Genomic DNA, 22,947 nt, shown 5'->3' on the forward strand with positions numbered 1-22,947 from the left:
TTTTTTTGGTAAGGCAACTGGGTTTTAGTGACTTTCCCAGGGTCACACAACCAGTGTCTGAGGCCATACTTGAACTCAGGTCTTCCTGACTCCAGGGGTTGTGCTCTAACCACCGAGTCACCTAGCTGCCCCAAATCATTATCTTTCCCACTAAACACTCCCCTTTTCTAAATTTCCCTATTTCTGTCAAAATTACTATGATTCTAGTGACTAATGTTTATAACCTTGGGATTCCAAATTGGTTGCCACATCTTACTCTTCCTCCAACAAACCATCTCCATCACCCAATCTCTCCGCTCAAATAGCTACCACCTTCGTTCAAGCCCTCACCCTCTCCCACCTTGATCATTCCAAATAGCCTCTTATCTGGTTTCCCTGCCTCAAATCTCTCTCCATTCCAGGTCATCCCCTACATTGCTACCAAAATAATTAATTTTCCTTAACACACAGACCTGACTATACAACTCTCCTATACCATCAATTCCAGTGGTTTCCCACTTTCTCTAGGATAAAATATAAACTCCCCTGTTTAGCTTTTGAAACCCTCCTCCATCTGGCTCCAGTCTGACTTTCCAGTTTGACCAGGCATTACTCCCCCTCTAGTCATCCCCATACTCTGTGATTCAGGCAAACAGGCCTTCTCTCTGTCCTCTGGTCATACTTCATCCATCCACCATGCCAGGAATGCACCTTAACCTACAAGTCCCTCTGTTCCTTAAGATTTGGCAGGTCAGGCACTAGTTTCTGCATGAAGGCTTACCTGACTGTGCCGGGACTGCTCTCTCTTTCAAACAATGTCACATTTATTTGTATTTATCAATGTCCTATTTTTGTTGGGCATGTTTTTACATGGACTTGCTGTTTCGTCATTAGAATGTAAACTCCCTGGGAAGAGGGTTTCTGTTACTCTTTGTTCTTGTATCCCCAAGGCCTAACAAACAAACAAACCAAACCAAACTAAAAAACCACCAAGAATGCTTTAAGATTCACAAAACCTTTACATGTTATCTTTTTTGACCTTCCCAACAACTTGATGAAGTAGGTGCTTTTTTGGTTCTCTTTTCACTGAGAAGGAAACTGAGGCTGAGAGTTTAAGTTGCTTGCCCAGTGCCACACAACTATTAAGTGTATGAGGTTGGATTTGAACTTGGGTTTTGCTGATTCTAAGTCTAGCACTCTACTATCCCACCTGGCTCATAGTAGGTGCTTAATAAATACTCCAAGTCCAGCACTCTATGCACTATACCACCTGACTCATAGTAGGTGCTTAATAAATACTTGATTGATTCAATTCTGGCCTCTGACACTTGTTAGGTATAGGACTGTGGGTAAGTCACTCAGGATGAACATTCCTATCTTCGGTAATTGACTCAGAGGCTCTTGAGCAGGAGTCAATGAGATAATAAAGAAAGAACATTGTACAAACCTTGATGAGCCCCATAAATGTCAGTTTTATTACAATTATTCCCCAACAGTGTAGCTCTAGGAAGGAGGCAAGTTGGAAGGAAGGACACAATTTTTGTGAAGAGCTGTCTAGCACACATAGAGACCATAGGACTGAACTTTTCTCTGCTCATGGATCTCTACTGAGTTTTCCCTTCCATTGAGCCTAAATCTGACTCTCTGCACTTTCCACCCACTGTTCCTAGTTCTGCCCCCTGGGACCAAGAGGAACAAGCCTAATCCCTCTTCCAGATGGCAGCCCTTCAAACATCTGAAGGCATGTCATGACATCGGAGCGCAGATGTAGTGCTAGAAGGGACGTTAGAAGATAATTACTGCAACCCCTTCATTTACCGACCAGGAAACCGAGGTTTGCAAAGTTGTGACTTGCATACATGTAGTAAGTCGCAGTGTCAGGATTCCAGCCTAGGGATTCTGATTCCAAATCCGGTTTTTCTTCTTCTCTAGGCTAAGTACTCCCAGATTCTTCTGCCTATTTTCACATATGACATGGTTTTAAAACCTTTCATCCTTCTGGCTGCCCTCTGGTTCATGCTGGTTTTCCCAAGAGGTGGCATTTGGGGCTGAATGCAATATTCTATTGAATGAATTTTTTTAAAAAATTAATTAATTAATTATTTTATTGAACGCAATATTCTAGATGAGATCTATCCTAGGTAGACTATCGTAGGTCTTTAGTTTCAAGTGATTGCTGTAATAAATGGAAATATCAGGGAAGGTTTCTTGGAGCTTAAGTTGTGCCATGTACAACAGGAGGATGGGGGAGAACAGAATCCATTCCAAGGATGGGGAAAGACATGAGCAAAAATATGGTGAGAGGAGAGCACAGGATGAGACCAGGAGCAGTCAGAAAACCTGAGTTCAAATCCTGTTACTGACACTGACAGTCTGTGTGACTTTGGATAAGTCATCTGACGTGACTTGCCCACCCTTTGGGGGGTAGAGGGGGTCTGTTTTCTGTTATAAAATGAAGTGGCTGTAACTAGATGATCTCTTAAATCTGTGACTGCAAGCCCAAACTGGCCTGAACTAGACATGGACTGTGCCTAGAAGCTGAGCTCTTTTATTCAAAGGGGGGGTGGGGTAATCTCCTAGAGTTTGTTGTTATTGCTTCCTTCTCATGAAAGAAACTTTTTTTGTTAATACAGCCTTTGTTTGGGGAGCCAGTTGAATAAAGGACCATTTTACTGCCAGTATATCTCTGAGAGGATGCGGCTCAGGCTTCCACCCAGAGAGGTGAATAGGAACAACTATGGGTCACTAGTCTCAAGGGATCACTGGTATACAGGCCTGAGCAGGCCTCTGCTGGACTTTGGCTGGAGGTGGGTCATGGGTGGAAGCATAGACTGGGTCATCGGGACAGAGTAACTGCTACAGAGTGAGCCTAACCAAGAGATTTCTAACACAATTGTAATATTCCCTTTAGAGTACGTCAAACCGTCCTGGACTTGTTGAGCTAGGAGTTACATAAGGACACCCTTGAAATATTTAATCCTTGAGGATAAATTATTTGGCCTCTCAATGCTGTGATTTCCACACATATTTTTGAACCCCGTGGCATAGCACTCCCTGTGAATGTGTTAAAACTTGCTAGAGAAATTCAAAGAGTGAAAATGAAACAGGGCTGGTAATGGTCTTTCAAGTCCACTCAGATTTGCCAGATCCGATATGTAGGAGCCTCAGAGTTTTCTAGGTTCCCCCACCCCATCATTTTACAGATTAGGAAACAGGCCTAGAGAAGGCAATTGATTTTCCCAGGGTCACAGAAATAGAAAGCAGCAAATTTGGGTTACATTGTACATTTAAAGGATTTAGCTCTCGACAAAGAGTGAGGATGGGCCCTAAAGAAAGATAGAAAAACAATATTGAGCCAAACCAGTCCAAACCTCCGAATGGCCTCTTATTACTTGTTCACTCAAGTATGGATTGTACAAAGCCTAGAATGTTGTGCTCCCATTTGAGGGATACCCTATGTAACGATTGGAATGATGCCACCTGCTGGAGACTTACTGTAGAAAAGCTCCGCCATGAGGTGAAGGTCTCTGAGGGCAAGACCATGAGTCTAGTCTTTGGTGTCAGGAAGTGACATTTGCTTGTGGGAGGAAGAAGGGGGAGGCTGGCGCTCTGACTCTCTTTCGTGAGGACTCTGGCGGAGAGCAGAGCTAGAAATGCACTCTCCCTTTAATAGATAGATGAATGTAGGCCTTTCTCTCTCTCTTTACCAAATTCTTATTCTCCTTAATAAATACTTAAAAGCCTAACTCTTGCTAAAGCTTATAATTTATTGGCGACTACTTATTAGATATTTTAGACAGTATAGCTAGAATTTTAGCCTTAACACCTACCATAACTCCTAGGTTGGTGAACTTATTTCCACAGACAACTTTCTTGACTTCCTTGACAATTCCAGGCCCAGAGTGGATGCAGAATGGATGGTTAATGTCAGTTTTTCATGGAATCAAAGACAAAGAGCTAGAGAAGTCCTGAAAGGTCAACTGGTTCACTGAGTCAAATACAGCACCAAACCAGCTTAAAATGTAACAGGGAAATATTTAACAAAAGAAATAGAAAATACAATAAAACATTGATAAGGTTAATATGAGACTTTCTAAGTCAAAATGCACCCAGAGGGATCCTTATGTAGTTTAGTGGCCCGTGTATTTACTTTGAACACCAGTGACGGAGCTCAATCCACTCCTTTTACAGAAACTGAACCCCAGAGAGATGAAGTCATTTGTTGAGGATGGCCCAGGGGGTGACAGAACTGAATTATATAAACCCTGGCCTTCTGACTCCAATCCCAGTGTTCTTTCCACTTCACATTTCATAGAATTACAGAGTCTCAATGCCACAAGGGACCTCAGTGAATGTCTAGTCCAATTGATACACAACAAGAAGCCTCATTCCAATATTACCTGATAAATAGACACTCAGCTTGAAGACCTGTTGTGGAAGTCCATTTCAATTTCTGTTAGCTCTGATTGTTAGGAAGTCTCTGTTTTTGTTTTCCCCGACATCCAGCCTGCTCTTCCCCCTTTGCAACTTCTACCCTTGGCTCCTAGCTCTGCCCTCTGGGGCCAGCCAGAACACAACTAATCCCCTCTCCTCTGATGTACCTTTATGAAGAGTGTTTTGGACAGCCAGGGTGGTACCTACTGATTCAGTGAATTTAATCAGCCATCTTCAGATACTACACTCCAGGGAACTAAAGTCCAGATTCCCTAATTATGTCACACCCCAGAGAGCAGGGGTTTTAATGCTAAACCCCCCTAATCACATAGATTAACTAGGGCAGGTACACCAGGGACCGCATATGTAGCAGCAAAAGCACCCACAAAAAGTCAGCAAATTCTTCTCATCAGGCAATTTAGCTGCCAATGTAGTTTTCTTTTCTTTTCTTTTTTGTGAGGCAATTGGGGTTAAGTGACTTGCCCAGGGTCACACAGCTAGTAAGTGTCAAATGTCTGAGGCCAGATTTGAACTCAGGTACTCCTGACTCCAGGGCCAGTGCTCTATCCACTGTGCTACCTAGCTACCCTTGCCAATGTAGTTTTATGAGCAATTATCAATCACTGTGGAGAGAGGCAATTGTGAAGGCCAAGTGGACCCAACAGACAGGGAGGTAAGCTCAGCCTGGATCTTCAGCAGTGGACAATCCCTACGTCACTCAAGTCCTCTAAGGAGTAGGTGAGCTGGCCAGGGCCAGCGCAGGGCAGCTTCCTAAATGCATCTCCAGTCCTGCTGCTGTTCCAAGGGAAATCAGTGGAATGCTGGGAGAAAGCATCAGTGCTGCCACCCTCCCCTGCCCTTCTTTGAAATTATGCATGCATCATCAAAAAGACTTATTGCTTGCAGCACTATGAAAATAGCCTTAATTGCCTCCATTTCACACTAAAATTTCTCTAATTCTTCTTTATTTCCATTTGTTAGGTTACTTTAATATCACAACTGAGACTCATTGGCCATCTGCAATGCTGGCCGGGACCGCTACATCCGAACGAAGTAACCGTAAAAATGGCAAAGTTCAAAGAAATCATTTTAATAGTTTATTCCATTAGGCTAATAGAAATAATGCAGTCCAGGTATGCTGCTAGCTTATACTGCACAGAGGCAGCTAAAGCCCATTTCTTTGAAGCCCAAAGTGTTGATTAAAAAACAGACACAGCTGAAGGGTAATTCTAACACTGAAGAGCAGGTATTGATATTATTCTCCATACCCTCTCCACCTCCTCCCATTAATCTTGGGAGTTCGGCTGCTATAGAAACTTTCCAAACAGCCATTATTTTGAGCTCCACTTAGAATGATTCAGTGTTCATGGACATGGTGAGAAGTAAAGATACACTCTGGTATTTTGACTAGAAAAAACATCCACAACATACCAAACACTGCCAAGAATGTGGGAAGGCAGGTAAAAGCATGTGAGAGGTCAGCACAGCACATGGTCCAAGGGACCAAGGGAAATGGACGGGGGAAGGGAGGATACAGCTCTACATCTATATGTCTCTACATATCTATTGAGAGATAAAGGTGTAGATTACATATGGAACACAGAGAGGAGAGTGAATGAGGCTTGGGTGATAGTATCTACTACTCTGCCACTATATCAGATGAAATAAAAATACTTCCAAGGGAAGGCTGGGAAGTAGCAAGTTCTACATCTTATTTGCCAAGCAAGCTAGCTGGTCCCCTAGAGCTTCTCCACACCACAGGCATGAGCTTCCACTCCTAGGTTAAAGTTATCAGCAGAAGCCTATGGACCCCTTCTCAGAATAACGGTTTAAACAAATGTATAAAATAAAATACATAGCATCACAAAAGAAGACATTTATACCAAAACAACAACAAAATTTAAAGATGGGGCTAACAACTAAATAAATAAATGTGCCTGACTTTGTTCACTAGTTTCAGAAAAACACTTTGGGTGAAACATTACAGAAAATTGTCAGTTCTGTAAGAACAATGTCACGAATGAGAGATAGGAATGTTTACAGCAAGGTTTTGCAACATCATGGTGGCTTCAAAGATCTGGAAGTAGAAGGAACGTCTAAGGTCATCTAACCTAAAGCCCAAATTCTATATTTGAGGAAACCAAGGGCTAAGAAGGTTGTGACTTGTTTAAAGGCATGAAGGAAGTCAGCCTAAAGGATGGGAGGTCTTCTGGTTACTGGGTTAGTGCTTGGTTATACCATTCTAAGAAAATAATGGGCTTTGCCAAAACCCAAAGGCTGGCCCAGCTTGATTGGATTGACTTTGCCGATTAAAGCACTTAACATTAAATCACTTAAAGTTAATTCAATTGAAACCACACCTGCCTGACTCTGAAGAGGGTGTCTTCTCAAGAGATTGCAGACTCTGACCTCAACACGGGACCACCCTCAAGTCCAGTGAACCAATGGATTTGGGTGATGCCAGACAATTAGCTTGAAGCAGCGTGGAAGGACCTCCCCTCCTTGGGATGGAGAGGAGGCTTGCTCTCTCAGTTTGTCTCTGGAACATGCTCATGGTGTAGGATTTGGGAGAAGAAGCAGGCCAGGCTGAACTCTTATTTTATTTTTTTGGTGAGGCAATTGGGGTTAAGTGACTTGCCCAGGGTCACACAGCTAGTAAGTGTCAAGTGTCTGAAGCCAGATTTGAACCCAGGTCCTCCTGAATCGAAGGCCAGTGCTCTATCCACTGTGCCACCTAGCTGCCCCTAGGTTGAACTCTTATCTCTCCTCTAGGGTAGATAGGCTTTTTCTTGGCTTTCTGACCCAGGTGTTCTCTTTTTCACTAATAAATGCTTAAACTGGTGCTAAAGCTTCTAATTTATAAGTAAACCCTAGCTAGCTTTCTCTACACTTGAGACAGGAAAAAGGTGACCACACATTTAATTTTAAACGTCACGCCATGTTGGTATGGTTATGATGCTGTTGTGAAAAGATGTTTTTTGTTGTAATGTTGGTTAACCTAAGCTTGTATTTATGAAGTGCAGAGATGGTGCTAGGTCCTGAAAGGTGAAGTCATAGCTCCTGTCTTCATGGAGCATGCAATCTTTCTCAGTGCTCCTCTGAACTGGACACCAATGAGGTTTTGCAATCCACAGGACTCAAAGGACATTAAAAAAAGTAATGAAATTCACATGTAACAATAGCAACCACAACACAAAATTAGCCCCTTAACCTTTCAGCTGCATGTTTGGTACAACCCAGGTCCCTTGGTGACCCCAACAAGCAGTGATTAAGTCCTGTGATCAGCTGACTCATGTTTCAGGTACAAATTCTGGGCGATGGGCTGGTCCTGAAACAGCTTTACCTGTCCCTATCAGAAAAGGCTCCTGGGGGCAGCTTGGGTGGGGGATGTTTGACTAGGGAATTGCAACACACAGCTTTTCTTATAAAGTCTTTTGAACCGTTTCCTTTGCTAAAACCCAGAGAAGCCTAACTTAGGTCATGACCTGAGGGTAGAAGCTGATGAATTAGGCAAAGGTTGATTCTGGATCCACTCCCTTATTTTGATGGGCACGGTTCTTACTAGGTACAGGGAAAAATGTGACTTTAGTTTTCTTCCTTTCTTTCTGCAAGAAATCATGAAGACACTGTCCAACCCTTCACCAACCCTTCAAATCTGGCTGGCTCAAGGACAGACCTTCATCCAAATAATGCTTTGGCATCTAAAGCAAAATATTCTTCATGGTGCCCACTCACACCCTAAAGGATAATGGTTGTCCTTCATTGGTTGACACCAAAGGAGACATTAGTACTGCTTTAGTGTAGGGTAAAAATCTCTGTATCTGAATGAATGCCATTACTCAGAGGCTGACTAGGACCTTAGTTTTGCTGTCAACCTTTGGACACTGAACTACCTGCTGCTATGCCAAAAGATGGGCAAGTAATGGGGTGTGGGTGGGAATAAAAGGAAAAGGCAGTGGTGAGGGAGAGAAGTCCAAAGTTCTTGGGTGAAAGCAAAGCTTGGGTATTTTGAATGATTTTAAATGTCAAATATTCATGTTTTTATTTCATTGTTAGATGAGTTTTGTTTTTAAAAGAAGCCGCGTCTTGGGATTCTCTGAGGTAGAGGGTATATATGGAGGAAAACAAATATAAAATGCTCTTTTGGGAATGCTGCTTATGAGTAGAGTCAGCTGACTATCCAGGAATAATAAAGCTAACTGGTTTTAATTCTGGGGGGGAATTGAATAAAAACACTTTAGACAGGGGCAGCTAGGTGGCCCAGTGGATAGAGTATTGGCTTAGAGTCAGGAAGACCTGAGTTCAAATTCAGCCTCAGACACTTGACACTAGTTGTGTGACTCTGGGAAAGTCACTTAACTCCGATTGCCTCACCAAAACAAAACACATTAGACAATCTAAAAAGGAAACAGCAAAAGGCCTTATAATGTCTTACATAAAAATGTGGAATATAAAAATATAAATATAAAAAATGTGGTCAATTTTGGCTAACTGGCCCATTATGGCCAATAGGGCTAAATGACCTATTAGGATATGAGAAACGCAGTATTACATAGTGAGAGTATTTTAACTTACTCTGAGCCAAACGCACTGTGTGTGGGATCAGCTGCACAAGTCTTAATTTACTTTGGTTAAGTTTTGGACAAATTAATTTTTAATTTCTAAAGGATACACACTTTCTAATTAATGGTAAACCTAAAGGACATCGCTGAGAGAAGTTGTTGGAGGCTGTCCACATTTTCGCAAAAGTGTGGTTCAACAACAAGCAGAGGACTTGTGATGACATGTGCTACCTACCTCCTGAGAGGTGATGGGACTTGGAGGGCAGAATGAGACTTATGTAATCTTTGGAGGGGTCTAATGTGGGAATTTGCTTTGCTTCACTATATGTGTTTCTTATAAGCCTCTGCTTTTCTTTCTTTTTTAACCAGGAGAGGAGAGGTAGAAGAGAGAGAAGACAGATTTTAATTAATTAAAAAATATAATTTAAAAAAGCAGCTGCTACAGAGAGGGTGTGTGTTTTTTTAATTGGGTTTTTTTTTTTTTGGTGGGGCAATGAGGGTTAAGTGACTTGCCCAGAGTCATACAGCTAGTAAGTATAAAGTATCTGAGGCCAAATTTTAACTCAAGTCTTCCTGACTCCAGGGCTGATGCTCTATCCACTGCACCATCTAGCTGCCCCTAATTGCTTCTTTCTAAAAAGCCACATCCCTTAAACCAGAGCAGCATGAGAGTGCTTAGAGAGCTGGATTCAAGTCCTGCCCCTTACATATACTGACTGTATGATCTTGGGCTAGTCACTTAACCACCTACTTTTCGAGGCAAGTCTTTTACACTATAGAAAGTGATGGCCTGATAAAGCACCAGCCCTGGATGTAGAAGAACCTGAGTTCAAATTCAGCCTCAGATACTTGAGACTTACTAGTTGTGCTACCCTGGGCAAGTCACTTAACCCTCATTGCGAAGGAAGGAAGGAAAGAAAGGAGGGGAGGAGAGGAGGAGAGAGAGAAGAAAGTGGTACTCTGCCCTGAGTTGTGGGGAGGGTGGGGGTGGAGTAGGCTGGGGGTGGTGAGGTGGGAGGTTCCTCACCTGAGAATCTCTTGTACCACTAAAATCACAGGTGTAGCTCAGTAGCCTTGTCCCTTTTCTACATATTATAATCCCATGAAAAGTGAGAGCTATAAAACCAAGCTTTGGCAATCCCTCGAGTCAAACGTGTATAGTTTTATACATTTTATATGGAATAGAATTTGATCCTTTTAAACTGAAGCATCAAAGTTTATAACCCATATTTTCAAGGAAAGCAATGGTAGCAGAATTGCCCCTCATGCATGAGCTTTATTTCATCCAAGTATTGGTCTAATTGATTGGTCAGCCCCAAATAAATACAGACACCTAAGGAGAGGGTTATATAGTAAGAAAATGTGGATTTAATCATTTACTTTAGCAGGCAAGCAATTTGTAAACATTCAACAGCGGCAGCATCCAAGTTACAATTTAAAAAGAAATTGAGATTAGTGATTATAATTTGTCCTTCCCTTCCCACCAAAAAAAAAGAGAGAGAAGAAGAAGAAAAAATAATAAGATTTGGAAATGTTGTCTTGAAACACTACGAACACTGAACACTCGGTTACATCTCCTATCAGGCTTCTACTCATTCTCACTCTCACACTCTCTTTCTCGCTCACTCTCCTTTAAAGGTGTTTCTCCTCCTAATGCATCATCTTGCAATAACTCATAGTTTACAAGCATTTGCAATCTAGGAAGTCTTTCCCACCCATGGGTGGTGTGTGTGTGTGTGTGTGTGTGTGTGTGTGTGTGTGTGATCTCCACTCAGATCCCATTTGCGAAAGGGGCATTTGTGTCTTGGTTCAACGCTTCTTTGACCTCCGTTGGCAAAGTGTCAAAGAGGTGATCTTCCACCACCAGCCCACTCTTCTTGAGAAGTCGGCATTGCCCGAGTTGGGCTGGCAAGCGGTCTAAGCAGTTTCCCTTCAGTTCCAACTGAGTGAGCTGTGATAACTGACTGATTTTTTCTGGGATCGAGGTGATACAGTTTTGCCCCAGACTCAAAGTCCTCAATTTGACGCACTTAAACAACTGTTTGGGCAGAACGTCCACTTTGTTCCCGGTGAGATGTAAATGCTGCAGGTTCTGGAGCGATCCTATTTCTAACGGGATCACGGAAATGTTGTTGTAGCTCACGTCTAAGCATCGGAGTTTCTGTAAACTAAACACTGCCCCCGGCAAGGACTCGAGCTTGTTGTTGGAGAAATAAAGTGACTCCAGATTCTTGACATGGGTGATGGAGGGGGGAATGTTCACGATTTTGTTATGCCACAATTTCAAGCAAGTCAGTCTTTTCAAATGCTGGAAACTGATGATTTCCTCAATTGTGCGTATGTTATTGGACTTCAGATCCAGCTCCTGCAAATTAGAGAGGCTGAATATGGCGTGAGGAATCCTCTCCAGCTCACAGTTCTGGAGCTCCAACTCGGCTACATTCATCATTTTCTTAAGGCTGTTGAGAACCACGAGCTTAGTACCGTCGTTGTGAATGACCAGCTTGGTGAGGTGTGGGGCGACGTCTGTGATGTTGGATGGGACTTTGGTCAGATTGCTCTTCACGTGAAGGATTTTAAGGTGCCTCAGCTCCCGCAGAGACTCCAGTCCTATCATCTTATTGTTCTCAGAGTTTAGATTGCCCACCAGGTACAACTCCCTAAGGTTCTTAAGCAAGTACACCCAGGCCGGGATCTCCGCCACGTCGGTGAATTTGACGTGAAGGCATCTCAAGTGATCCCGGAGGAAGCTAAAAGCCGTCTGTTCCACCTTGGCGGGACAGTGACAGAGATGAAGCTCTTGCAGGTTAGTCATCTGGGAAATCTTGGCCGGGATCTTCGCTTCCGGGATGAGCTCCAGCTTGAGCACGTCGAGGTCCGTGAGGTCAAACACGGCATCGGGGACCCCCGAGAGCATGAAGAGGTGCAATTCTTGTTTGTCTTGGGCGTTGCGAGACACGTGCTGCCGCAGTTTTTCAAATGTCCACTCGTGGTTTAAGCTGATTTCCCTAAGTTTATTTTCACTGACTTCGGACAAGAAGACACCAAAACGCTTGGAGTACAGTTGGTCATACTGGTCGACCATGTGGAGAAGAAAGGCAAAGTCGTTCTTGACATCTGGGATATCACTGAAGCTACTCTCTTCCCTCACCTTTTCAAAGGAATACTCCTTCAAAGGTATCCGAAACAACCAGAAGAGGGTGTAGAGACAGATAAAACCATAGACGCAAATGATGGAAATGTAACTGATGAGCAGCTTTTTCAACATATAAGCCATATTGTGGGTGCACTCAAACTCCTCATAGCCGGTCAGGTGCTCCACTTTGGGCTTGCAGGTATGCTCAAAGCTGATGGCATTGACAAAGTTAGCAGTGTAACAGAGAATGAAGATGAACTTGGCTGTCTTGATAACAGTCTGGACTACATAGAGTTTATAAATCAGGTCACTGTCTTCCACGTGGGCACGGAACTTCCTCACCTTCTCAAACAAGGCCTTGGCCTGTTCCCCATCTTTTTTGTCTAGAATTGTCATGCTGGGGACCTCGATCACGGGCTTCTCGGCTGAAAACTTGAAGCCAGTTTTGTTGATCATGGGGGTACTTGCACTGGGGCTCCCCTCGTCGCTGCTGGTGGACACGTGTTTTGGTAGAGACTGGGCCCCGGTTATCCTCTGCTTGTTTTCCTCTGAATCTTCACACGCCGTTTCAGATAGCGCTTTTGTAGTCCAAGGAGATTCAAAGCACTTTCCTAATATAGAAACAAAATGCTCCACTTTTGAGCACGTTTTGGGATACTTGAACCAAAAGTTGCTACTGACCATGAGAATAATAGTATGTATTAGAGCAAGGTAGGGAAAATACTTGGAATACCACGGAAGAGCAAGATGGTAACACATCTGGTTAATAAATACGTATTGCTGGTAATCCAAGTTAGTTTTCCGACCCGTAGGATTTCTGATCTCCTTCCGCCCCTCCTGATTGGGGACCAGGGAATCTGTTGGAGGAGAGCTAGTCCTGCTGAGAGGTGGGCCAGGGGTTAGGGAAGCTGCCTCATCAAAGGATGTGGGTTTGGTCACCCACTGGCCTTGGTCTTGGTCCGTGGTGACTTCAAACTTCGGGACATCAGTGGTGACGTCGGCACTTCCTGATGCGAGGTGTGCTTTTGAATTTACCGAGGATGGCAACACTGGCAGGCAGACCACCTGATCTTTGGTAAGCTGCATGGTTCCGGCAAAGATGGCGACCATCAACATAACAACAGCCAGATAATCCATAAATACATCCCACCATGGTTTCAGGATTCGGTAAGTAGGCTGAATGTCATTGAGAGAGGCAACTTCTGCAAGGGTGAACATTCCTAGAGAAAACAAAAACAAAAAAACACCCCATTACTACAAGGATACAAAAAATCTCATTCATTTTTCTCTTTAAAAGAGCTTCACACAGGTCAACCACTTTGGTTTCTCGCTCTTTGCCCAATATAGGCCTAAGTAGAAACTGAGGGATAGATACACTAGGAGCCCAAGGGACAGGCCCGGAAGGAAAGGAGAACAAACAGAATGAAACTATTTTACTTCTCTGTTGGGCTTCCTTTCTCTCCCTCCCAAGGGAGAAGAGAACTAAGGAATGGAAGTAGGAGGGATAGCAGGAGGAAACAAGTCTTGAGGTATTCATTAATCTTCTGATTATTTCCTGAGCATCTTCTATTTATTAAGTAGAGTGGGAGATTAGGCACCTTTCTGTGCCATTAGGAACTTTTCACCTTCCTCATCGGTAAAATACCAGATGACCTCTGAGGTCCCTGACGGCTCTAAATCTATGATGTTATGATCCTACTTGAGGAGACACATCTATTCTGTGTCTAGCTATCTGTCCTATTGTATCCTTACTATCTCTGTCTGTTTGTCTATCTATCTATCTGAAAGGCTAGTTCATAAGAGGAGGATCAAAACTTATCACAAGCATGCTTCCGCAGTACATAAGCTTTGCCAAGTGAGAGAATGCTATGAATTATCTTTGCAAAATGCTGTGTCTGTGTCAGTTATTCTCACTATTATCAGTGGGAAGGGTGGATGGTTTCCAGAAAAGGATGATTTCCTAGGTTATCAGGGTGGGGCTACCAGCTCTGCACCCCCCCCCCAACACCTTCATGGAATTTAGAGGAATATGATGTTAGAAGTCATCTTCTCCAGCCCTCATTTTACAGAGAAGGAAAATGAAGCCCAGAGGGTTAGTGCTGTGCCCAAGGACATAGAAGTATTTAGCATCAGAAACAGGATCCCCTCCCCAACCCCACCCCCCAGTCCAAATCGGGTGCTCATTTCCTAGATTGTTAACAATGAAATTTCATAATTAGGGATCTACTTCTTTGGCTTTAAGCTAAACAGGGGCTTGGTCCCCTATTAAAATGTCATTGCTTGAGAGAGGTTAATATTCAACTTTATGAGAACACATGCCTTAGTGTGAATGAATTCACCCATCTAGTGGCTTTTTTTGGAGAACAGGTTTTCTTAGAGAAAGTGGACAGGACAGAAAGGCATATATCTAACAGTTCTGGGGCTACATCCACCATCAAATTGAGCAGAAAAGGGTGGAGAGTAGGAATCCTATAGAAAATGTCCTTTTTTTTGGTTTGTTTGCTTGTTTGGGTTTTTTTTTTTTTTTTGGTGAGGCAATTGGGGTTAAGTGACTTGCCCAGGGTCACGAGCACCGGCCCTGGAGTCAGGAGTATCTGAGTTCAAATGTGGCCTCAGACACTTAACACCTACTAGCTGTGTGACCCTGGGCAAGTCACTTAACCCCAACTGCCTCACTTAAAAAAAAAAAATCTTTTTAAAGAAATATGATTTTTACTGATCCCTTTTGTTTTTGGTCTGCAAAATATCTTCACCCCCCATGCCCCAATCAAATTCTCTCTGCTAACAAAACAAAAACAGTAAAGCAAAGGGGTTCCTAATCTTGCTTTGTGTTTTGGACCCCTTTGGTAACTATCTGGGAAGACTATGGATTCCTCAGAATAATGTTTTTAAATTCATAAAATAAAATACACAGGGTTACAAAAGGAAGTGAATGACAATGAAATACAGTTATTGAAATATAAAAAAGTTCTCAGGCCCCCAAGTTGAGAACCTCAGCTATAAAGCAATCCAAAGAATAGCAATGTATACCACAGCTTGTCCAGTAGACTCCCACCTTTCAGCCAAGAAGTGGGAGGCATTGCTCATGATTAGTTCTCAAGGACCTTCATTGTTTGTTTGTTGGTCAATTACTCAGAGTTTAATTTCCTTTTAGTTTTACTTTTCAGACATGGTTAGGACTGTGCTGACTGGAGATCCATCAATTGTTACCCTCTAAGGGGGAGCTCAGGAATTCTTCAAATGAGCCGCAGCCTCAGCCAGTGTGAGCCCTAAACTATGGGGCCACGGGCCTGGGAGAACAGGGCTATGTCAAGGTGCTCCATGTCATTTATCCCTCCATTTAACCAAAATCATGGTAAGCATTCTCAAAGTTGGAGAGCCCACAGAATGGCTTACTGGAGACACAACACCCCACAAGTATGTGGGCCAAAAGGTACTGGGAAGGTTGTATAAGGGCAGAGACCTTTAACCTGTTCTGTGTCACGGACCTCTCCTCACAATATCTTTTTTTAAATGCATAAAATAAAATATGGCAGATTACAAGGGAAGCTAATTACATCAAAATGCAGTTCCAAAAATATTTTTAAAAAGACAAGTTTACAGATGCCAGGCAAAAAGCCCTGGATTATGATTTCTTGCTGCTATTAAGGTTCTTCCTGATGCTGCACAAAAGATCATTTAAAATCTATAAACATCCGCATCTGGTTTATTGTCACTGAACATTACACCAAAGTTAACAACTCTGAATTTAATTACCTTAATAATTGCTGGCCTTTCTCAGAACACCCACAGACTACTTACAAAGCCAATGTGGTGGCGATAGCATAATTATCCTGTTTCATTGTTTATCTTTTCTTTAAAAAATTTTACCAGGTTTTTATCTGTGGAGTATTCCTCTCCTGGTTACCAAACTACGCAAACTGGTCACCATTCACCACCAGCTGGCAAACGTCAACTCCAAACTTATTTACAGCAGCAATTAAGCTACTAAGATCATTATGCTCTGATCCTTCCATGAAGAAACAAATGTTTAAAATGGCAAGTAACAGGAATGGAATCCAAACCCACTTCCCTAATAAAGATAGACTTAAACCAAGGGTTTCTTTACTTGTAATTTGGAAATTTCAACTTCTCTCTCTGAATCATATAGTCACCACATTCTGCTTTTGCAGGAAGTTCCGAGTTCCAGTTTGGATGTCATAGCTGTATCTGATGTCCTTTATTTTAAAAAGCACTAGGATGGGGTTATTTAAAATGAAACAAACCAGCAGAGCTATTTAAAACTAACCATGTCATTTAAAACAAAAACAAGATGGCAAATGCCCAAGATTCTGTGAGTACCTAGCATGTAAATTCTCTGTCTCTCTCTCTCCATGTGTATGTGTGTATGTACACATTTATATGTGTGTATGTGTGTATGTATGTATGTATGTATGTATGTATGTATGTAGTCTTATTAAAATTGTTGTCTTTACAAAGCTCTCATTAGTTACCCTGCTTGGATGATACTGGGGACACACATGTGTGTATGTCTTATATGTATATGTGCGCATGTATATGTAGGTATATATGTATACATTTGTATATGTATAGATATGTGTGTGTATATATACACATATACATAGAGATATATCTAGATCTTAGAAAGATACAGAGATAGAGATATATACATAGACACCTACATATATAAAGGAAGATATAGACAAATGATAAACTCTCTATATAAATATCATATGGATAGAGACAACTGATTCCATCAAATCTAAAAAAGGTCACCGAGGGAAATAGTACAGAGAATAAAGAGGAAAAAGCCCCAAAACATAGACTTATGGGACTCCCACAATTAAGAGGCATGCCAAGGATAAAGAACCAACAAAGAGAATGAGGAGAGGTTGAACAGGCAGGAGGAGAAAAACCAAGAGAGAACAGTCCCATAAAACCCAGAAAGGAGGGATCATCCAGGAGGAAGAGGTAATCGAGAGGGGCAATGCATCCGAGAAGTCAAGGAGGGTGAGGACCGAGAAAAGGCCCTTAGAGTTGGCAACTTGAAGAATCACTGGGAACCTGAAGCCAGTTGTTTCAGTTGAATGATGGGCTTGAAACTAGACTGAAGGCGTTGTTGAAGAGAGGAGATGGAGGCATGGTTAGAGGTCTCCCCTACCAAGTTCCCCCTCCGAAGAGAATAATCACTTCTTGAGAGCAATGACAATTTTTATTTTTGAACTGATGTGACAGGATGAACACAGACAGTGCCTGGCACAGAGTGCCCCAATGGATGGAGAATGCTAGTTTTGGAGTCAGGAGGCCTTATCACTTACTACTGAGTGAACCTGGGCAAGTCACTTAATTCTCCTCCATCTTAGTCCCTCATCTGTGAATTGGGGATAATAATGGCAGCTGCCTCACAGGGTTATTGGGTGGCTCAAATGAGATAACCAACGTAGAGTACTCTGCAAACCTCATGAATGGCAGCTATTAATTATTATCTGATAGGTGCTTAATAAATATTTGTTGAACCGTTATTAAATTCTCTCCTGTGACAGAAAATAGGAAAATCTACCAGATATTTCTTTCATAAGCACCTTTCTTACCTATTCCTCCAGCATTCGTGATAATAAGGCAAGATACTCATCTTGTTTACACTTTTGAGTCTCTCCCAGGGACTAGCCATGCAAATCATAGTTGTTTTAGAAAGGTTTACTGAATTGAACAAAGAAGAGCTTTTCCCCCCCTAATTCTAGCTCCACAAGCAGGGTAGGCTAATGAGAGTTTTTTACGGACAGCAACTGGAGCAGACCACCCTATAGTGACCATGGCCCCCAGGTCTGCATCTGAAAAGCAGGCAGGATGAAAACACCAGACCACGGATAAACAATGGGTCAAAGAACTCGGGCCTCAGTCCCTGGGTACTCACTGACTTCCAAAGTTTGTCAAGGGAGATAGGACTGTGAAAGTAGGTTATCTTTGTGGCCTAATTACAAAAATGCCTGCTACAGCCAACCTGGGGATGGGAGGTTTGGGAGAGGGGGGAGAATGATTAACCATGAACATAGAGATGTACAATATAAGATAAAAATTGGAAAGCTTTTCAAAAGTTCAACTGCAAGGTGGAGGGGATGGGTCCCTAATGATGGAATTATTGATGTATTTTGCAGGTACAGAAAGATATAAGATAATTAATACTCCTTTATTTTTATACTCTCTGGTGTGGGGATTATTAAATTCAATCAGTTGGTGAATGAGCATTTATTAAGTGCCTACTATGTGCTAAGCACTAGAGATACAAAGAAAGGCCAAAGACAGTGCCTTGTTCTCATGGGCCTCATACAGAGAGACAATATGCAACCGACTACATGCAAACAAGCTATATAAAAGATAAATTGGAGAAAATCAAGTGGGAAGGCATCAGCAGGACCAGTGATCAGGAAAAGCTTCTTATAGAGAAGGTGGTATTTTAAGTGAGACTTGAAGGAAGCCAGGAATCAGGAGATAAGAAGGGAGAGGATTCTAGGCATCGTGGTGAGCCAAGCTATATGTGTGGTCACCTTATTTCTGTCCCAAGTTTGGGGAAAATTAGCTGGGGTTCCTAATATAGATGTTCCTTATAAATTAGAAGCTTTAGCATCAGTTTGTGGGCATTAAGCAATTATTAAAGTATATTAAATATTAGTAAAGAGAGCATGCATGTCTCTGAAAGTTCAGAAGGCCTATGTAGCCTAGAGAAGAGAATAGAGCTCAGCCTGGCCTGCTTCTTCCTCCAGGTCCTCTGCCATCAAGAGCGCCTGAGAGAGCCTCTCTAAGAGTAGAAGCTTCCTCTGGGTCCAGAGGAGAGATGCTCCTTACACATCGCTTCAAGCTAATTGGCTAGCATCACCCCAATCCATTGGTTCACTGGATCTGAGGGCTGTCCATGAGCAGAACGTGCTGAGGTCAGAGTTCAGAGAACACACCCCCCCTGAGGGCCAGGCTCTCAGGTAGGTGTGATTTCAATCAGGTCAACTTCAAGTGATTCAATCAGCAAAGTCAATCCAATCAATCTTAGTATAATCCCCCTTGAGAGGGGGCCTCTGGGTATCCCCAAAACATTATTTTATCACAGCATGGGGACAGTCATATGTCTAAACATATGTCTAAAGAAATTCAGAATCTTTTAGAGATTTTAGAATTATATATTGTCCAGTTGTTACATATGAAACATATATAATAAAGGCAAAAATTGAAACTTAAAAAAACCCTTAATATTACTATATACCATCTTATTGAAACATTTTCTAAAACAAGATGACTACATACCCCCCTCTGGAGAATAAATTGGGAAGATGTAATATAAAAATTGTCAAATTAATTTCTGTTATAATAACTTCTAACAAAAGTGAATGTCACAGTCAGCTAGGTGGCCCAGTGGATAGAGTACCAGCCCTGGAGTCAGGAGGATCTGAGTTCAAATCTGGCCTCAGACACTTAACACTTAGTAGCTGTGTGGCCCTGGGCAAGTCACTGAACCCCAATTGCCTCACTAAAAAAAAAAGTGAATGTCTCCTTAAGTTACTTGCAAGAGAGTCCATAAATTATGCTGGTATACCCTTCTTTAATACAGGGTTAAGAAAATTGTAATATTAATTAAGAAAAGGATTTATATCCTGGTTTCATCACTTTTTGCATCATCTCCCTAATCATCCTCATGCCATTATGGAAATTAAAGAATCTAATATAACTGGTAAGAGATGTCAAGGCCAAATCCAACACTGTGTTTATCATGACACCTGAGATAATTATGGGGTTACCATTAAAAAACAGAGAAGAGAAATGAGTGTTGTCAAACTTCATGGCTCTGCAGACAGCCAATGCAGTATGTTGAGGGGAAACCAAGTCAGGATTAATAAAATGCATGGGATTGAGACATCCATAGCATCAGGCATATAGGAGGGGGGATCGAAGCCAGGTATAGAATGAGACAGTATAGCCTGGCTTGTCTGGTGCTATGTGGGAGGGAAAATTAAACCAAGAGAATCCAACCTCAGCTCTTGCCAATGTCCCTTCTCTCGGCCTTTCCCAAGGCACTGCGCTACCTGTACTTCATGCGTGTTTTCCCTCCTGTGACAATTCACTGCCTGCTCTTGTATGGATTCCTATCGTGGATGGCTGGCATCTTGGCTGCTCAGGATCTGATAACTCAGAATAAAGGCAATTAATGTCTCAAATGGTAATTTCCCATAATCCAAGGCTCATATGGCTTTAACAACTGAGGATAACGATAACAGTAATAAATAGCTTTATGACTCAGGATATAATATATAATACACAATAATTCCAAATAATAACTACAAATATATAATCATAATCACATATAGTAGATGATAAATGTAAATGACTGACATTATTCATTATTACAGAATTTCCATAAATGCATTAATAAGTAAAATCTTGAGAATCAATGTGAGCTGCCTATGAATCCCTTATTATATATATATATATATATATATATATATATATATATATACACACACATATATATTTAAGCTTAGTAAAAATAATACTTCTAGAATTAATTTACACTTGCCATGGCAATTAATTTACCAAGGAAATACTTTATAAAATTTGATCAAATAATCATGTGGAAAAACAAACCATTCAGAATATGGGAGAATAATACTTCCAGAATTAATATTGTATTATGAAAGCAAGACCATCTTGCATTGGTTCAAAAATAGAGAGATATATGAATAGAACAAAATACACATGGAAGAATAAAAGACAAGGAAATTCAATAGCCTAGTAATTTTAAAAAACAATGTAAAAGATACTGTGAAAACTGGAGAATTCTAAATGAATATGAACTTAATATTCATGAGAATTTAGCCAAATGGCTGAGGAACTGAAGGCTATTTGGCATTCTAGCCCAAGAAACAAGCTCGGATTCAAATTCAGGTTCAGATCTCCCTTCTACCACTGCCAGGGGGGCAAAGGCTTCTAGAGGAGGCTGGGCCGTTGCCTCCAGGCATGCAAAAGAAAAGCTTGAGTAGGGATTGGAGAAATGTGGAGAGAAATGCTTAGTGTTAGAATTTGAAAAAGGTGCAGGAATCAGAGGTTTCTCTGAAAAGGCATGGGTGGGAGAGAGGGGGATAGAAGTTGGTGTAGAGGAAATAGAGGGAGAAGCTGGCATCTCCTCCTGTGTGAGTTCCTTGCTCGCTCTACTCCAGAGTTCCCAATAAATTAAATATTTGGGTGACAAGTGGCACGGGATTATTTGCGAATTCCTCAGTGTTTGAGGATCAGATGACCCAAACTGTGGCCACTGCTCTTCTAAAAAGCTATGCCACTTAAAATACAGTCGGATAAGCTTTCTCTTGGTCATGTCCAATTTCACTGTTAATTTTCCCTCATCCCAATCCATGAGTAACTTTCCTTAATGGAGAGTCCTGGGAAATTTCATGGGGTATTATGCTTTGTCTAATCCCCATCTTGTAATTCAAAATTTGCCTTACTATAACAAAAACAAAAATAGAAATAGAAAATCCATAAAAACAAAGCATTAACATGACCTTATGAAATTACAGCCTATAACTGTTTCAAAGAGAAAAATACCTTCCCTCTTATCCCCCTTTGTCTGATTAACCAGAATAAAGTTAGAGAAAAGCAGGTACTTAGGAGGTACTCAAGTACTTAGCAGGTAGAAGAAACCCATTTGAAAATAAGAGAAATGTACAAACATAAAATTTCTTACCCAACTTGTTTTGCAGAGAAGATCAGAAGATTGAGGGGTTCAGCACCCCCTTTTGGGGTTGCCCAAACTGTGATGAATAAAACTATATGTGTGGTTGCCTTATTTCTGTCCAAAGCTTGGGGAAAATTAGCTGGAGTTCCTAATATAGTTTTTACTTATAAATTAGAAGCTTTAGCACCAGTTTTGGGACATTAAAAATTTATTAAAGTATATTAAATATTAGTAAAGTGAGTACACATGTTTCTGAAAGTTCAGAAGACCTATCTAGCCTAGAGGAGAGAACAGAGCTCAGTCTGACCTAGCCTAGAGGAAAAATAGAGCTCACCTTGGCCTGGCATGAACTGCATAAAGATCCAGCAAAGGTGTAAAACTATATGTGGTCACCTTATTTCTGTCCCAAATTTGGGGAAAATTAGCTGGGGGTTCTAATATATTGCTACTCATAAATTAGAAGCTTTAGCACCAGTTTGGGGGCATTAAGCATTTATTAAAGTATGTTAGATATTAGTAAAGAGAGATAGCACATGGCTCAGAAAGTTAGGAAAGCTTAGCTAGGACAAAAGAGGACAAAGTGGCCAAAAAAGGAAGTACCGATGCCTCTGTGTCAGCAGAAGCCTCTTGTAGTCCTGACGAGGGGCGGTCCTTACACACTGCTTCAAGCTAATTGGCTGGCATAACCCAAATCCATTGGTTCACTGGACTTGAGGGTGGTCCATGAGCAGAACTTGCTGAGGTCAGAGTTCAGAGAATACCCCCTGAGGGCCAGGCTCTCAAGTAGGTGTGGTTTCCAATCAATTCAACTTTAAGTTAATCAGCAAAGCCAATCCAATCCATCTTAATATAATCCCCTTGAGAGGGGGGCCTCTGGGAGTCCCAAAACCCATTATTTTCTCACAGTGTTTATATGGAAAGACAACATACAACCAACTACATACGTAGAGAGAAGAGAAGGGAGAGAGAGAGGTCTCAGAGAAACCCAGAGAGAAAAAAGTGTCAAAGAAAAGAGGTTGTTGACAGAAGAGAGGGAAAGAAGGCTAAGGGCTGAGGAAAGGCCAAGCGATTTGGCAATCGGATTTACTGGTAATTTTGAAGTCATCAATTCTGGTTGAATG

At 41.7% G+C, this 22,947-nt stretch overlaps 1 protein-coding gene and 1 long non-coding RNA gene across 5 annotated transcripts in view; both read right to left on the reverse strand.

The window, feature by feature from the left end:
• Positions 1-1,435: 1,435 nt before the first annotated feature.
• On the reverse strand, positions 1,436-4,846 carry LOC122753170. Its single transcript, XR_006356254.1, has 2 exons — positions 3,810-4,846; positions 1,436-2,041 (listed from the first exon to the last, which is right to left on the reverse strand). It is a non-coding gene; the product is annotated as an uncharacterized LOC122753170 (long non-coding RNA).
• Positions 4,847-9,507: 4,661 nt separating this feature from the next.
• The window catches only part of LRRC8D (leucine rich repeat containing 8 VRAC subunit D), a 147,975-nt gene continuing 134,535 nt past the window's right edge, over positions 9,508-22,947 (reverse strand). For all 4 annotated transcript variants that reach the window (XM_044002915.1, XM_044002914.1, XM_044002916.1 and 1 more), the window contains exon 3: positions 9,508-13,331. In XM_044002915.1, the coding sequence (XP_043858850.1) occupies positions 10,747-13,329 (2,583 nt within the window). In that variant the 5' untranslated portion in view covers positions 13,330-13,331 and the 3' untranslated portion in view covers positions 9,508-10,746. The remainder of the gene's footprint in view (positions 13,332-22,947) is intronic.

Source organism: Dromiciops gliroides, chromosome 4 (assembly GCF_019393635.1).
Source record: "Dromiciops gliroides isolate mDroGli1 chromosome 4, mDroGli1.pri, whole genome shotgun sequence".
Classification (NCBI taxonomy): Eukaryota; Metazoa; Chordata; class Mammalia; order Microbiotheria; family Microbiotheriidae; genus Dromiciops; species Dromiciops gliroides.